At 32.7% G+C, this 14,998-nt stretch overlaps 1 protein-coding gene across 6 annotated transcripts in view; it reads left to right on the top strand.

Annotated features, from left to right (window-relative positions):
- Window positions 1-14,998, top strand: part of LOC113398796 (furin-like protease 1) — a 162,903-nt gene that overhangs the window by 144,458 nt on the left and 3,447 nt on the right. For 5 of the 6 annotated variants that reach the window (XM_026637700.2, XM_026637701.2, XM_026637702.2 and 2 more), the window contains exons 7-15: window positions 909-1,081; window positions 3,084-3,293; window positions 3,956-4,094; window positions 6,036-6,259; window positions 7,219-7,358; window positions 8,523-8,641; window positions 9,348-9,803; window positions 10,613-10,812; window positions 11,790-11,880. In XM_026637700.2, coding sequence (XP_026493485.2) covers window positions 909-1,081; window positions 3,084-3,293; window positions 3,956-4,094; window positions 6,036-6,259; window positions 7,219-7,358; window positions 8,523-8,641; window positions 9,348-9,803; window positions 10,613-10,812; window positions 11,790-11,880 — 1,752 coding nt within the window. The remainder of the gene's footprint in view (window positions 1-908; window positions 1,082-3,083; window positions 3,294-3,955; window positions 4,095-6,035; window positions 6,260-7,218; window positions 7,359-8,522; window positions 8,642-9,347; window positions 9,804-10,612; window positions 10,813-11,789; window positions 11,881-14,998) is intronic. The other variant, XM_026637707.2, reaches the window with a different exon arrangement.

The raw sequence follows: 14,998 nt of genomic DNA, 5'->3' as shown, positions 1-14,998 counted from the left end.
AGTAACAGTTGGTATGATTCTATACAATTAGTTTCACATGTAACATCCACAGCTATAAAAGAATAATGTAAATATTATGACCTACTTTCAAATGGATACTGTTTATCTTAATAAATGCCGCTTGGGTCAAATGACCCGGCGTCGTCTTTGTAGGTAAATGTTATGTTTATTTAATTCAGGATGATAATATAACAATAACATCAACAGTACATTGAAATATAAACTATTTCATTAAAAGTCACGGGAGGACGTAGCACCAAAACTAATACTTTCGAAATTATCGAACGATAAACTTCAATATGGGTCAAAAGACCCCTGTCCGTCTTTCTAGTATTAATTATGTCTTGTGTATACCAAGGAGAATATATATTGACTTTACGAAATCGGCAACTTGGTATTATAAGTAAATGTAGTAAGTACTCTTTGTTTATATCATGCTTGTGACTGCTTCTATCAAAACAATTACTGTTACTATTATTTATGTTCATAGATTTATATATTTTGCACTATGTTATTAAAAAACTTTAATCAAGTACTTTAGAAACCTCATTTTACAAGATTATATTGAATGTTAATTATAATGAGTTATCGCCTTTTCGGAACGTAGATTCAACGGAGAAAAATTAACAATAAACTGAATTCCTTAACTTCTCTAGCAATTAAATGATATAGGTTTTTTACTAAAAAATACAATTCCATTTATATGTCCCGACTGAAAATTAACAATTACTAACTACAACCTTTTTTGTCTAAAGATTTTTTGTTAAAGAGAGTAACATTTTATTAGTAATTGGCACAGATAAAAATGTCGGAATTCCGGTGTTAGAAGCTGCCTCTCTCAAAAAAAAAACAGTATTATTATGGAAATACATAAAATTGCTTCACTAAAAAGCCTTATTTTGTCGTAGGTGTGCGTATGTTAGACGGCGATGTAACAGACGCAGTGGAAGCACGCTCTTTGAGCCTCAATCCTCAACACGTCGACATCTATAGCGCTTCGTGGGGTCCGGATGACGATGGGAAGACGGTAGATGGCCCTGGAGAACTGGCAACTAGAGCGTTTATTGAGGGCGTCACTAAGGTAACTAATAGCTATTAACTGCCTGTATATTAGAATAAGCTGATACAAATTTGCTGTTATTGAGATATTGAAAGTGCGGGATTATAAATGTATTGTGTTTACGCAGACTTGGTCATTATAATATTATGTCCTATGCGGTTGGTTAGTTTCGCTTCAGCTTGGACACCGTGGCCGGATTCTATCATGAGATCATCAACATACATCATCATGGTTCCCTAATCGATTTGAACGACTTCTTCCTAAACTAATCAAAAATATCGCTAAGAAATATAACACATGCACATGTACATATACTACTTAAACAGTTTTATAATTTAAAAAGGACTTTCTTAACTAGAACGAAAAATGCACGGCAATACTTTATTTAAATAAATAAGTGTTAAAAATGTTCATGATGCAAATTTGCTTCATTTATAAAACTAAGCGCTTGAATTAAATATACTTTGTTTCATGAAATATTGTAAGGATGCGTTTTGTTTGAAAAAAATATATACGGCTGTTTGACAGTGACACATTTTGTCAACCAAAAAAATGGATACTTGTCTCGAAATTATTTATAGGTGCATTATAAAAGAAAATTCGTAACTAAGTGAACTAAAGTGAGCAGCTTGGTGGAGTAATTTTTGTAATGATGCAATTATTTTCTCTCTCCGCCATCCATGTCAAGTGTTCCTGGTATAAAATTTACATAATATCTTCCAACCTTCGTACTGAGCACCATTTCATCTGTACGCTCTAAAGAAAAGTTTTTAGTGCCTTTAAGCGACATCACTTTTGATTAGTTTCAATATCCTTGTTACGCGAATGAACTTCGCGGTATATTTGCTAATTTTTCTAATTTGTTTCACAGGACGAACAAACTATCGATTACAAATGTGTTTTATCAAAGCAACATGATTGCAATGTCATTTAAAACATGGCCTTAATATAGGTTTAATCCGTATTATGGATTTTTATCGAAACGAGATCTCCACAAGAAAAATAGAATTTTAACGAAAATTTATTTCCAAGACAGAGTTATTTAAATTTTTATGGTATGAATAACATCTAAAAAAAAAAACATTAATCTTTACACAATAATCGATTATGTTCTAGCCACATTTATTTATATTTTAGAAATTAATTTTGTCGTCGTTAGGCTCGAATTCCTCTTCATTTAGATATTAATATACAAAGAGGTTCCATGTTACTAATTATTATTTATTCATATTAACTGTTGATTATAGAACCTCTATTAAATTAGGAGGTCGGGATTGCTTAATTTCAATTAACATTCACCTCCAATTCGTCAAACATTCATCAAGTATTAATCAAATAATGAATACGATGCCTTCGGCTGATTTCGGTTGGATTAGCTAACTGCGCAGGACAGGACAAAGAATTTGAGTTCATTACAAACGGAAAGAGCATAATCGCAGAATCAACGACACAATATATTTTCCAAGGCATTTAAGTGTAAATACTCTTGACTGAAAAACGTTATAGAGTTTTTAACATTAGTCCGAGCCGGCTTTTGATCCCAAAATCTCGGATTATTCAGCCTCTCAAGCTTACCATTATACCAACTATAGTCGACAACGGCGTTCAGTCCTCAAACAAGTGATGAAGAAATGAAGTAAAATATGAGAACTATATTAGTTCTATTACTAAGTGCGTGTGTTTATCTCTAACATTTGTTCATTTTTTCTTTTATTTATTCTATCTACTACATTATAATTATATCGAGAATTTTAAAGTTAGTGGTTAAACCACCACAAGCCACAATTTGAACGTAAATATTTGTTATATATACAATATGGAAGTTAATACATTCCTCTTAAAATAACGATGAAATTATATACAAGAATGTATTTGTATATGAAATTCGGGCTAACATGAAACAATGTGATCCATTTATAGTCGATAGTTCTACTGAACAATATAAAATATATGGCTCCAGGCAAACGAATTAATTCCAATAAGTGCGACTTTAATCAGAACAATATTTCAATTTATTACACAGGGCCGTAATGGCAAAGGATCAATCTTCGTATGGGCATCGGGTAACGGTGGCCGAGAACACGACAATTGTAATTGTGACGGTTATACCAACTCCATCTGGACCCTCTCCATATCGTCCGCGACGGAAAGAGGCGAGGTACCGTGGTACTCGGAGATGTGCAGTTCGACTCTTGCTGCAACTTATAGTTCAGGAGCTATTAATGAAAAACAGGTCAGTGATGATTGTGGTTTTATTTAATTGTACGAGTTTTAATATAAATTAACATGCTGGTAGAGCTTGCCCACTTAGTCATGTACCATTTAGTTATTGCATTGTTTTTACAATATTTACTAAGTAGGTAACACCCGCTCATGAGAGATTCTACCGTATCATCCCATTCATTAGTATTATTGCGTTCGGGTTTGAAGGATGAGTAAGTCAGTGTATCTACATGCACAAGGAACGAAACATGTTAATTATTAATGTTACAGCTTACTGTTAGATAGCCCATTCGCCCGTACGACTATCTACATAATAAAATAATATTCTAGTTTGAATGGTGAGTACAAGGCAAAAAGGACACCTAAGTAAAACGGTAGACTGTAACCAGACCGCGTTACTGATAAAATTTCTTAGAATACCAATTTCAATGGTGGCGACCACTTACCATCATATGGATAACGTCTGCCTTTCTTTCTTAATATAAAATTATGGTTGTTAAAGAAAATGTTATGTATATATAGTGTTAAAAAGGTTTGATATTCTTGAATTAATACAATTAAGTCAGAGTTTATACTTTTGCTTGCATATAAACTTTAACGAAATTAATACGACCACCAAAGAGCTTTTTTAAAATTTAACAATAATTTCTAAATAAATCGATTTCATACTAGGTGGTGACCACTGACCTCCACCACTCGTGCACAGCTGGACACACAGGCACGTCTGCGTCCGCGCCTCTTGCAGCGGGTATTTGTGCGCTTGCGTTGCAGGCAAACAGAGACCTTACATGGAGGGATATGCAACATATCGGTAAAATTACAACACAAATTTCACAAAAAACACAACTTTATAGACTAATTACTTACAAAGGCGCGGCCCCCAACGTTAAATTATCGATGTGTGATATGATATACGAGTGACACTCGTGTTAACAAGACGTCTTAGTGCTTAAGGCGACTAAGAGACAAATATTTTTGCTAAAAAAATTACAATTTAGATAATATTTGTTAAGTTTATTTTATTAAAAAATAATTAATTACTTAATTTAACGAGGATTGGCGCCTTCGTGATTGAAGATCTGTACTCGATTTTACACTTATTGCAAATAATTAAAAAAATTTTTTGGCGAGAATACGCCGTACGAACGTACTTAAATCGTACAAAATGTTGTGTGTTAATAAGACAGTTTAAATAAATGTATAACTTAATAGCAAAATCCGGAGGACATCGTCCGGCCAGTTTTTATATACAAATTGTCACGGGGATCCGTTGATAGGTATTGACAAAGGTACTGCAGCGATTTATCTTCATCTAATAGCGAGGTTTTACATTTTTATTTATAAATAATAGTTCAATATCCATTATTATATATAAGACTGTTTGAGATTCAAAGACTTTGATATCGTTAAACCGATAACTATTAATTTGGCATATGTGTTTATTTTTCCGGAGAAGGTTTTAATACTAATCACTTAGTTGTAAATCGCCGCTAGATGGCATTTCAGAACTTAAATATTTACCGTGATACCGTTGAACCAATCACCATGCAGACGGAAGTAGGTACGTTCACCAAGTATCGCTAGTGTAATATATTTAAGATTGTAACATATTTACAAGTCCAATATTATAATAGTCTATATTAGTTATTGCTCTGATGTTATTTCTGTTCTTCTTCATTTTAAATTTTAAATCCCATACAATAGACCATTTTTTTTAAATCTACTAAATTTGAGTATCTACAGTTTATCTTCTGTAAAACCTTTTTTGTAATTAACTCTTATTTTATTCTTTCTAAATTAAAATAAATCTAACTCGGTATGTTTTTTTAGTATTCAAACTAATGCATAAAATATGAAGTCCATTATTCACAAATCTAAAACAACAAAACGTCCCGAGTTTTGCTTTAATGAATAAACACTTAGGATGGCCCCAACTCAAGCGTGGTGCATTTATTCTCGCTAAATTCCATTTTATCTAAAAGCCATTTAGATACGGGATTACCGAGGATTACAGATAATACCAAACTCGTGATATATGGTGCCAATATTGTTAATGTATCGACCCGCGGCGGACAAGACTAACTGCCCACAAATGCTTGAAAAAAAGCGCATTTTTTTAATTATATATTCTTATTGTTACTACTAGTGCATCAAACTACAACACAGTATTCTATAGTTACTAAACCATCATAAAAGTGTTTAGTACCTTCGACATATATAACACTAGTTCTCGCTGCGGCTTCACTCGCGTTTTGGGGTCAGACGTCAGGTGTTAGACATAAAAAGTCCTTGCTTGGAGTTCAATAAAACGTTTATTATTCCCTTTGTCATGACAACTACTTTGCTTTTTATTCAAATTTGTTGAGATGGAGATTTGAACACATAAATCTTAACCGACGATGGGTTCAAACCCAGGCAAGCACGACTGAAACTGATTATTTCGCCTTTTTTTAAATATTCCAAATTAATTCAAATTTTGTTTATCAGAACTTTGTTTTTCGTTACTTGATAAAAAGTAATTACTAAGATTTTTACAAGTATTTCACAGTAAAATTTGGGACATTTCGGATAACGCTTGACTTTAACATAACATAATACTCGTGGTATTTACGAGTAAAAGTCGATTTAAATAGTCTCGTTCCAACGTATATTCTTTCGAGAACATACTTATTAAAATTTTATTCAGTTTTAAATGTAAATTTTTCAATTGATTGCATAAAACTTTTTGTTATATAACATATTCAACCTGCAGTTGTTCGGACCGCAAGACCAGAACGCTTGAGTATCGGCGGGGAATGGAGGGTCAATGGTGTCGGAAGGAACGTATCACATTCCTTTGGTTACGGACTACTGGATGCCGCTGGGATGGTTCGGCTTGCAAGGTCTTGGAAACCGGTCCCCGCACAAAGACGATGTGAACTAGCTGCCCCAAGGCCTCAACGAGCCGTGCCCCCTAGGTCTTCTATTACTCTACAGGTTAGTTTGATTTTCTAAACATGGACTAATAATAAATTGGATAATTATATTTATATATTAACTGTATACTTCTTGTTTCGTGACTACGTATTCAAATTCATAGAAGTTAGAACACTTAAAATAGTAATATAGGTTAGTTCCAGGTATTGTCTAGCTGTCTGTACAAATTGCAACATTCGTAAATGCACTGTACATTTGCATCGAAATTATTCAGCTATGAATTTACTGAATTCATTGCCTTACTACGATCCTATGCTAAGTTCTATTGCCATTATTGTATCTACTCGAAATTGTAATAATGTAATAGCGTATAAAATTTAGCGCCAAAGCGCTTACGAGATTTGCTTTACAAAGTCAATACAAGTACAAAAACCAATTCCGCTGAATATGAGACTAGCGAATTTATAATAATTGGCGTTGCTGTGTCTGAATATTGGAGCTTGAAAATGTGGGGTCTTATTACATAAGGAATGGCGCTAAATGAGTGCGCGCGGTTACAAAATTACACAATATTATTTATTTATTTGAACCTAATCATTGTGAATCTGTTTACGTTTCAATCGTATTTCATTCTAATTATAACTTTGTTACTTGATATCAGGATCGGCTAGCGATGGTGATTTATGTGTGCGGTTGATAATTTGGATTACGAACGAAATTAAAACCGCAATCAGCGGTGATTCCATTTTAGAATCTTCTGTATTGTAATAAAAATCTATCAATAAATTACTTTATTTGATAGTGTTTGTGTTTGAGCACCCAGTTTTTATTATTAGCCTATTATTTTATTGTAAGACAAAAACTTCACAATTATATTCAAAGTTGTGACGACGCAAATGTTGAAGTAACATTGGATTCGATTTTTTTAATTATCTATTGCGTGCTCACCGGATACGAAGTGGTTTTTATCAAAATTAATTTGAAATAAATAAATGCTTTATATTTTCACGTTGTCTCAGCTGGATGTAGGCGCTTGTCCCGGGGTGAACTACTTGGAGCACGTGCAGGCGCGTGTGTCACTGTCAGCGGCTCGGCGTGGCGACCTGCGTATTGCCCTCACTTCGCCAGCTGGTACCAGGGTTACATTACTCGCGCCCAGGTAAGAACTTCATGTATTTTTGCTATCAAGTATAGTTAGGGCTTAGTTTAAATTTTATATAAATAAGGCAAGTTTCCAATAAAATGTCTCTTTAAAATATTCTACCCCAGGTGGGTAGAATATTTTGACGTTGTTTTTCACTGAAAATAATATGAAATGTTAATATTAAATTTATAATTTCAAATCTTAAAATCTCGGTTAAATAAAATAGAAAAGGTGGTTGTTCTTTTAATAGACCATATAAAACTATATATATCAATTTAATGGTTTCAACATTTCTTTTTTATTTGTCTTCTTAATTAAGATCAAAGTATGCATTTTAGTAGTAAAATACGGGTATATATATATATAATATATATTGAAACTCTTATTTTTAAACTACCCGCACATAAAACACATTTATAATTTTATATTGCTAGGACATTATGTCGGTACGTAATGCTGAGGCGTGATATCATATACGATACATCTTACTCCATACCATTCGACTAACAGCGCAATTACTGAACTTCGAGGCAGTCAGTGGCGCACTTTATCACTCTGAAACAGCATACGTAGCAATAAAACCTCATTTCACTCGCTCTCTGCACAATGTTCTTTGCTACGTAGATTTATACAATTCAAGTTCTTAATACCTTCAGTATAAAAGTTATAATGACATAGCGATAGTACTAAAATATATATCAATGTAGGTCTTCGTACAGATGTAAATTAGACATTTAATTTACTTTGAGGACCATATCTGTGATATTATAGCGGTGCGAGTTCGTCTATTGAAATATTATTAAAATATAATTGTGGTATTAATTTCAAATAAATATGCGTTTTATTTTAATTTGTATGTTAGTGATTTAAATATTTTTGGAATGTTCACTTTTGTTATTCGTAGGAAATTTTATTAAAACTTTCATTTCTGTATACTTGCAATGTTGTAAATTTTATTTTGTATTTGTATACAAAGTTATATTGTCGTCGCAGAACATCGACATGTAAGTCATTGTACGAGTTCCTGGCTTAAGTACTAAAGTCAAATAGTTAAAAGTGCACTACATAACAAATGACACCATTTCAAAGTTATACGGCTAATTAGAGAAGTACTTTAGCGTAGCATTAAATGACGTTCCTCTGGGGGCTAATGTAATTAGCCGGTTAATTTTCCGACAGACCACACGACTCCTCGCGCGCGGGTTTCAATTCTTGGCCGTTCATGTCTGTACATATGTGGGGAGAGTCGCCCCTCGGGGTCTGGCAGCTTGAGGTTTCGAACGAAGGACGATATTTGGGTAAGTAGATTGAATATAATTATAATAATTAAATTTATATAAAACAGTATTTCTAATATGATAAATATTATCAAAAAAATTAATAATCACGTAAATAAAAATTGTAAGCAAAACTAGACATGTTTTCGTATATTATTTACAGCGTTATTCAATGCCTGTCATACGATGCCTTTGTCTTTCGTTATACTTTCATGATGTTCATGAAAGTTTACTTGGTCGAGAAGTGTTGACCGTCATTGAGTACACTTCACGAACGATTGCTGTTGTAAGAATAAAATGTGCAACTTATCTCGATCCAGATCACAAAATCGTTCAGAAAACTTTCGACTTTCTATTGTATAAATTATTGGTTCGTGTTCTTGACGTCGATTCAAAGACTTCAGATTGACTTGTTCCTTTGAATCTGTAGTTTTTAAAGTCATTTATTGTGTTTTTTAAATATTTATTATACATCTACCATAATGAGAATGAATAGGATAATATTTTTTTAAACGTCAGTAAAAAAAGAACTATAAATCTCAATAACAAGAAAACTTTAGTCACGAGAGATTCTCAACTTTACTAATATCAAAGTCTAGAAAGAAGCCCATAAATCGGAACTGACTGAAAACTAAATGTTTGCTTACTTCAATAAAGTTTGAAAAGTTTCCGCTTAATTCTTGCCGAAACTCATGGGACTTACAAAAATACACTTTCGATACTTTAGGTCGAGCGACATTACAAGACTGGTCATTGACTTTATACGGAACAAGCACACCGGCTGCAAAAAACGACCCTATACCATTTAGAAATCCGATAATGAGAAATAGGAGCAATGCAACTCGTCCTGTAGTATTACAGGCCGGACGAAAAAATAATAGAGGGAAAGCCGTCCATATCGTACCTACACAGTATACAGTAGGTCTCGTCAAAAGGAAAAAGAATAAGAATTCAAAGAATCCTAATAGGAATTCGCAGAAAAAACAAGGTCGACCCGCCACACGCTCGCCAATAGAAAGCACGACGTCACGGCCGACGACGTCGACCACGGCGGATTTGAGCCTCAATTTACGAGGGGATATAACAGATCCCTTGTCCGATGTCAGAGGGCGTAAGATGTCAAATCTGTTCGAGCAGTATCCGAAAATTCAGCGAATATATCCAGCGCCGCTGCAAGCCAACGGTACCTTGTGCATGTTGTCCGTTGATTCGTTTTGCGCGTATTTTATTTGGTCGCCGCCTAGTTTAAGCTTGCACGTCAATTACCTTTGTTTCGGACTTGCTCTTTGCATGTCGTGTGTTTGCGTTGTTTCAATTTTATTTAGTAGCAGACGGTCATTTGATAGAAATGTTGCGCTGGAATTAAGTTTTTCATTTACGATTTATACCAATTTGGCAGTGACTTTCTATTTTTGTTTTTTGTTTTTTAATTTTATTTTGTTTTCTTGTATTTTATTTTTACGATATTATTTATTCTGGCCTTACTATTAAAATAACAAAATATAATTTTCATATAAACATTAACAATTCTGCTTGTATTTAAAAGCTTTCAATGTTTTCTTTTTTCTGGTATTTTAATAGTAATACCAACGGTATGAGCTACAAAGCAACTTTTTTAAAACCTATCATAACTCGTAACTGTAGGTAGTGCATTTAGCTGATTTAATATTAATTTAAGTTTTAATAAGTTTTTTAATTATTTTGCAAAGTTATTTTAAAATCGCAGTACTGTTTTTATGTTTTCTTTATATATTTATTTTACAGATAATACAAACGCTTTAAAAATATATACCTACCACTATTAAGCCTCATAATTACGAAAGTATGTAATAGCACTTGACATTCAGAATATTTTATACATTATACAACCCTTTCTGTAAAATTTAACATAAAATTTTCACCGCATATGGCATATTTTCTACAAAATGTAAGCACAATATAAACAACAGATCTCATTAAAACAGCTACAAAACGAAACGTTTGTTTGTATAGCTGGGCCGCTGACGCAGTGGGAGTTAATATTCTACGGCACGGAGACGCCGGCTCAGGAGTATGATGCATCGCCAGAAAGCAACTCCGTTGGGACGAGTGGTGTGACGTCATGGAGCGGTGCAAATGTCCCTGAAACGCCGGAAGTAAGACAAAACACTATTGACGACGATCTGGCTCTTGTATGGCATGATTCGCACGCGGTGAGTGCTATTTTGCATATTGTTATGATCATAATTTATAACAAATTCTATTTAGTATATCATATATGTATATATGATAGAAAAATAATAATAATTGTATCATATAAGTAAAACAAAAGACGCGCTGTATCGGGCAGTAATGTCGAAATAACTGTTAAAGATAATGCTAGCGTGCTGTTGATGATTTATGTTCAACCGCCGTCAGACACAATACGCTGAACCCACTATTAAGAAGTTAAGTGCTGTGTGATCTTTTGATCATATGGATGGGATATCCGACACTAACGTTATTGATTGGTAGTTATAATGTAAATCAATACTCTGCTTGCATATCACACATTCTATATACTATTGAGTATGTACATCATTTTAATATGATCAATTTATTTTGATTTTATGTTGAATTTTTAGTTTTTACATGTAAAGGGGCTGGTATAGAAAAGCTGTTAACGGAAGTAATTATTTGAACAATCCTGAAGCACAATTTGATCTTTAAATAGATTTTTTTATAAAAATATTAATAAATCTTACTTTTTAACTCGATTGATTAAATTACCTATTTGACAATATTATTCGATAAAAAAAAACGATGGTTAATTGAGCGATTGTTTAAAGTTTAAGCTAAACAAGAACTGATTGTACGATATTTACAAAATTTGGTCGGTTAAATTCAGATGTTAATATATATCCGCTTTGACATAGATATTTCGTTTGTGCTGAATCAAAGCTGAAGATATACGAATGCGGTATGAAGTTCACAAATCTGATAATTAATGTGATAACAGATAATAATTTTATGTAATTTAGTAATGTTGTGTATAATTTTAACATTATTTTTAGTTGAAAAATATGTCCTATAATAATTATATATTTAACTAATTTGTATCCCGGAATTATTTTAGTGAAACTAACAATAGTTTTTCCTAATTATTCCTTTATTATATGATAATGTTTTATAAATGCGTATATATATTTAGATTCGTGAGGAAGGCCCAGTCGTAGAGCCGGGAGGGTACGCGGCGAGCGGGTGCGCCACGCACGCACCGCAGCCTCCGCACCGCTGTTTAGGTTTGTGTCTCTTGCTCCTCCTCTTAATCTCAGGTCAAGGTATTTCGTTTAAGCCCCCGAGCAAACAACCCCGTAGTAGTAAGCCAAACTGTACACTATATGCTAGCGAAAGTCTGAAACTGCCCGCCCGGACGAGTGACAGGCCGCCGCGAGCGCCTTGCTTGCAGCTACCTCGAAACTTCGCCCCGGCACTGGCGCCCTAGTACTCGAGGCTCGTGATTTTAGTTGAATTCATACGAATATAAGTACAAGGTGTTACTATATATAATAATTATTTAATTTTTTTTTCTATATTTTATAATGTCCGATCACAGTTTGTAATAATAAATAAATAATTTTATTGATTGTTTGATACTGCCATAATGCTGTAATATTTCCAACGTACTTAATTGAATACCTGTATACATTAGTTGAAGTCTATAGTTATAGTCTATTCGAAACTGTTGGCCGCATAATAATAGTCCAATTCTTTTATTATGATTTATGTAATGTAATAGTATGTTAGTGATTAAAAAAACTGAATACTTGGATACGTAAAATAATGCTAGCTTACTTATTTTTATATCGCAGTGGTTTAAAATATAAACTAGAGGTAAATTAAATCGAACGTGTTCAATACTATTAATGTCTACTAATGTCCCCTTTTAGCTAACTTTCTAAATGACTGCGATGTAAAATATGTATGATATTGTAATTATAATTATGTCCAATAATCTCATAGATATTTTGTAAAATCAACCTATTATTCGGCAAAACTAAAGAGCTAGAGAACAAGTGCAATTACATAAATTAAATATTATGTATTCCAAATCGAAGACGTCCATTTTGCTCGGGTAATTGCATTGTGTATTCGAATGATTATTTCGAATGAAAGTGGACATTAGTGTGTAAAATTATATATAGGGGTGAAAAAAATATAGTTAGAAAATGCCCGCGGTACTTAAAGTTGCAGGCAATTGTTATGCTTCAGTCTTTCTGATCACGCCGTCAGATACGATCCTTTTCCTGACAGACTAATCATTTTAATGCGAGTTCTGTAAGAATACTAGGAGTTCATGCTACATAATTGTATTCAGTGTTTATATCTTCATGGTAGGTTTTTCTATCATTACATTGACATTAAAAATTAAACAATTAACATAAAATAATTGTGGTGGTTTTAAATCATAAGCTTTATTCTTAACAGCTTTATAACGGGTAAGTGCCTGAACTAAAAATATCTTGAATTAAAAAAAAGTGAATTGTTTTAAATGTTAATATTCTGAGAAAAAGGATCGTAAATTTAAAGCATTAGTTAGTTTTATATAATAATTGAAGAACCCTTTACTTAAAACACTGTCAAACCTCCAATGATGCAATAGAAATATATTTTACAATTGTTACGTTGTTAATAGCAATAAATATTTATTTGTCGCCATAAACCAAATATAGGCAACTTATTTAAAACACGATACCAAATGTTATGCATTTATTTTCTCGTGTTGTATGTAATAATTATTTTAATTTATTCGAAAGATATAAGATATATTGTTTAACTTAAAGTAAAATGCGTTTTTAATAAGAATAGGAACGTCAATGACCTCAAATGATCGCGATCTGTCAAGTGACAAGGAAAGTACGTCTTGCTAAGAAAACATATTTTTCACTTATAAAATATAAAAACTTATTTCTGAAAACGTATTTATAAAAAGTTGAAGCAAATCTGTTGAAGTCATAATTAGTTTAAAAATCAATTAAAACAGCTATGAAGCTATAAGATGGCGCGAGGTCCTATTCTTATTTGAATCGCCTTTTAAAAATAGTAAAGAAATGTTTTGGCGATTTTTTCAAATAAAAAGCATAATTAAAATAATGTATACCTTGTAGTCGATAGATGTGGAAAATTCGCCATTACCTACACTATACGAAAACAAACATATCCTGTACAATAAGTTTGGAAAACAATAAATTATGCCTTCTAACCTCTTAAGTGTTTATAGCGACGTTATCTCTGTGATAGGTCCGAAGCTTAGGGAACTTTAACGACTGAAGGTTATAAAGTAGGACCGACTTTGTACAATTTCAGGGTAGGCCTTGGATAACACGCTAGCCTAAATGCTTAGTTTTCCTAATTCGTTATCCGAAGCGCAAGACATTAGAAATTTATTAAAAACTTTAACGCAAACATTGAAAAAAATATTAACATATGATTTTTTTTTTATTTAAGTAATGTAATTGAATAGTAAAGTAATCAAATATACAATATCATTAAAACAGCTACAAATGGTTAAATGCATTACAATAAATTAATGCATTATAACATTTTTAGTATGCTCTTTACTTATTTACTGTGTGCAAATATAATCTACATCATACAAATGAAATATTGCAACGATTAAAAAATTTTATATTTCGTATATATGTATGAAACACATTAATAACAAATAAGATTGTCAGTAAGGAAAAAGATGCATTCACCCAGTACATACTCGTAGATCGCCAAAAGAGCACAGCTTGAAACTAGCACGAACTACTGAGTTATTGCGCGCTTAATTTGTGGTGCTCAGCGATGAAGAAAGACATCACAAGAAACCTGCATGTATCTAATAAAATTCTGCCACGTGTATAAACACTCCACCTAGACGTTATCGCGCGGAAATTTCAACTCGTAGATATGAAACATTTGAATTTTCACTTTCTTAATCGCAGAACATCGCTGAAAATTCAAAATGTATTTTTATCTTTACCGGCATCGTCAGAAAGGCGGAAATCAAATAGCGTTGCGTAACACAATTATTTAGATGGAATTTCCAAGCTCACTTGCACGCTAGCAAGGTAATATAAGAATATTTCTTTTATTACTTATAAAATAATAGATTCGGCCCGCGGCTTCGCCTGCGTGGGACAGGGGGATTAACAACTTTACTGAAATGTTAATCATTGAAAATACTTTTTAATTTATCAGAAGTTTTCTCTAGTCCTCTATTAAATCGACATATTAAACAGTAGATTGGATCATATACAATATAAATTAAATCTATGTATCCGTTTTTTTTTTATTTTATACATTACTAGCTATGTAAGCCCTGGTTTCGCACGGGTACTTTTTAAGGTCTATATATGAAATTTTAAAAAAATC

This window comes from Vanessa tameamea, chromosome 14, assembly GCF_037043105.1.
Source record: "Vanessa tameamea isolate UH-Manoa-2023 chromosome 14, ilVanTame1 primary haplotype, whole genome shotgun sequence".
In the NCBI taxonomy this organism is placed as follows: Eukaryota; Metazoa; Arthropoda; class Insecta; order Lepidoptera; family Nymphalidae; genus Vanessa; species Vanessa tameamea.
Note: the sequence above shows the minus strand (reverse complement) of the source record. Positions and strands in the feature narration are given on the sequence as shown.